Below are 2,429 nucleotides of genomic sequence, written 5' to 3' on the forward strand. Positions count from 1 at the left end.
CCCCACCGCACAAGCGCGCACGCCCCCACACGCACACATACGCACGCACGCACTCCCCCACCACACGCGGGGGCCCAGCTGCTCCGAGGGAGCCTGGCAGCCGAGGGGAAGGCGTCACTGCTGACCCACCACGGTGCCGTCTATAAACGCGGGGGACCCTCACCCAAGACCCCGGGCAAAGGCACAGACGCACCTCTCGAGCGCAGGAGCGGCTCGGGACACAGAACCCAGCGGTGTGTGAACCGGATCTGTGTCCCTGAAACCACCCCGAAGCGGTGGTGGCCGCACAGCGCTGCCAAGCCAGCGAATGGCCGCGTACAGGGGCGGCTCGGTGCGGCCTTGGCCCTCACCTGGCTGCAGCTGGTTCAGCTGGATCTGCTGGGGCGCAGTGAGCACGATGCGGCTGTGAGGCTGCCGGAGCGCGACCATGGGCGTCTGCGTCAGCGTCACCTGCGGTGGCCGGATCAGGGCTCCGGGCTTGGGCGGCTGCTGGATGACCTGGGGCAGAGCCACGGGCCCATCAGCACCCCTTCCAGGCCCTGGACACCCATGTCTGCGCCACACTAGAGGCGAGCTCCGGGGGCACATCTGCACGTGGGGCCTGAGGTCGGGGCCAGGACCAGACAGACTGACCCGGCGGCCCAGTGTGGAACACAGGCCTTCCCTGCCCCAGATCTCAGCAGCGGGGTTCGGCTGTGGAGGCTTCGGGGCCCTTCTCCCTCCCACACAGGGCCTATAGGAGAGGTGGGTCGGATTGCCCACGGCCCGCCCTGCACTTGGCTCTCAGGGAAGTCTCTCCTGTGGCCTCCCCGTGGGCCGCCCGCGCCCACCAGCCGAGGCTGGCGGGGGAGACGTCCCAGAGCAGAGTCCGGCCCGGCTGGGCCCTGCTGCCCCCAGGCCTGCTCGGCGCTGCGCCCCCAGAGCTCCATCCCGCCTCTGCCTATGCCCCAGGGGACCCCGTCTGACCCTGTGCCCAGCCCAGCACCCCGTGTTAGGAGACGCTGCCAGAACCAGGGTCGCTTCTGAAGATTATTTATCACAAAGGTGACCCAGTGGGCGTGGCCGGTTTTCAGAGACACTGGCCGAGGGGACAGGCTGGTGCCCTGCGACCAAACTGTTTCGGCAACAAACCCGTGAAATTGACCTCTAAGGGAGGAGGCAAGACAACTATTGCCGCAGGTGGTCAGAGCCCGGTTCTGCCACAAACTCGGGGAAAAACCTCACTTCTCATCTCCCTCGGCTTCGGGATCCGGGAATAGACCGGACTCGGGCCTGACCTCACCGCTGCGCCCAAGCGCAGTGCAGAAGTGACCCTGTGGGTCAGCACAGCCTCTGACCGTAACCAGGAACGCGGGTCAGGTCATCACAAGCACGACCCATCGGGTTCTCGTCAGGAGAAGGCCCTTTTGTGCAAAGTAGCTCTGGAGGTGGGGCAGCCCTGCAGTCACAGCCCTGCGGCCCTGGCATGAAAAGCCATCCTCCCTTGCGCACCCCCGGCCCCCAGCCCCACAGACTGGTCACTCTCACCCCCCACGTCAGCACGCCTCCCTCCCCACCCGTGGACGCAAGACAAAAGCTTCCCCTGAGCAGATGGGCACACGGCCCCACGGACTCTGGCGGTTCCCTCAGTTGTCATGTGGCCGCTATGACAAAACACAACCTGCTATCAAGTGACAAGAGAGCCTGCCCCGCGGGGAGTTTCAACGGACTGTAAAACAACAAAATCCCTCTAAAATCACAAAAGTCAACTGTCCTAGGTTTGGGGAGCACACTGCCTATGGGAGCACATTTAGAGTGAACCCCTGTGGCGCCCGGATGAGCCGATAGGCTTAGTTTCCCACTCATGATCTCAGCTCAGGTCACAATCTCACGGTTCGTGAGTTTGAGCCCCACGCGGATGGCACGCTTGGGATTCTCTCCCTCCCTCTCCCTGCCCCTCTCCTGTTCACACGGTCTCTCTCTCTCAAAATAAACACACTTTTAGAAACAGAAAACAATTAGAACGCAGCTCCTCCCAGCGAAGACTGCCCTCCTCTTGCCGCAGAAGTCCGAACACGACCCACACCAGAAATCAACAATCAGCGGCCTGCAGCCGTATGTCACCAAGACGCACACGTGGCTGCAGAGCTGGCTTCAAGGCTGCGAGACAAAAGCCCCACAGAGCCCCTGCCTGAGGGGTCTGTGGCCAGGCACACGCTTTCCTGACTTGGGGCCACTGCTCAAGTTTCACTACAGACGCACGGCGCTCACGGGAAGCACGAACGCCTCCTGCCGTAGCCGGGGACGGGCAGGACAGGGCGTAAGAGCCACCGGCTCGCTCTGTCTTCCCGGGGGGCGAGCCACCTACGAGCGGGGCCCCCGCCCCTAGTTCGCGCCAGGACCCCGCCCGCGCCCCGGCCACCCTGCCCGCCTGCGGGGGCCCCCCCGCT

At 64.6% G+C, this 2,429-nt stretch overlaps 1 protein-coding gene across 1 annotated transcript in view; it reads left to right on the forward strand.

Annotated features, from left to right (window-relative positions):
- LOC115274582 (transcription initiation factor TFIID subunit 4-like) overlaps window positions 1-124 on the forward strand; it is a 5,959-nt gene extending 5,835 nt beyond the window's left edge. Inside the window, exon 8 of the mRNA XM_029917986.1 lies at window positions 79-124. Within this exon, the coding sequence (XP_029773846.1) occupies window positions 79-124 (46 nt within the window). The remainder of the gene's footprint in view (window positions 1-78) is intronic.
- Window positions 125-2,429: the final 2,305 nt, after the last annotated feature.

This window comes from Suricata suricatta, chromosome 12 (assembly GCF_006229205.1).
Source record: "Suricata suricatta isolate VVHF042 chromosome 12, meerkat_22Aug2017_6uvM2_HiC, whole genome shotgun sequence".
Classification (NCBI taxonomy): domain Eukaryota; kingdom Metazoa; phylum Chordata; class Mammalia; order Carnivora; family Herpestidae; genus Suricata; species Suricata suricatta.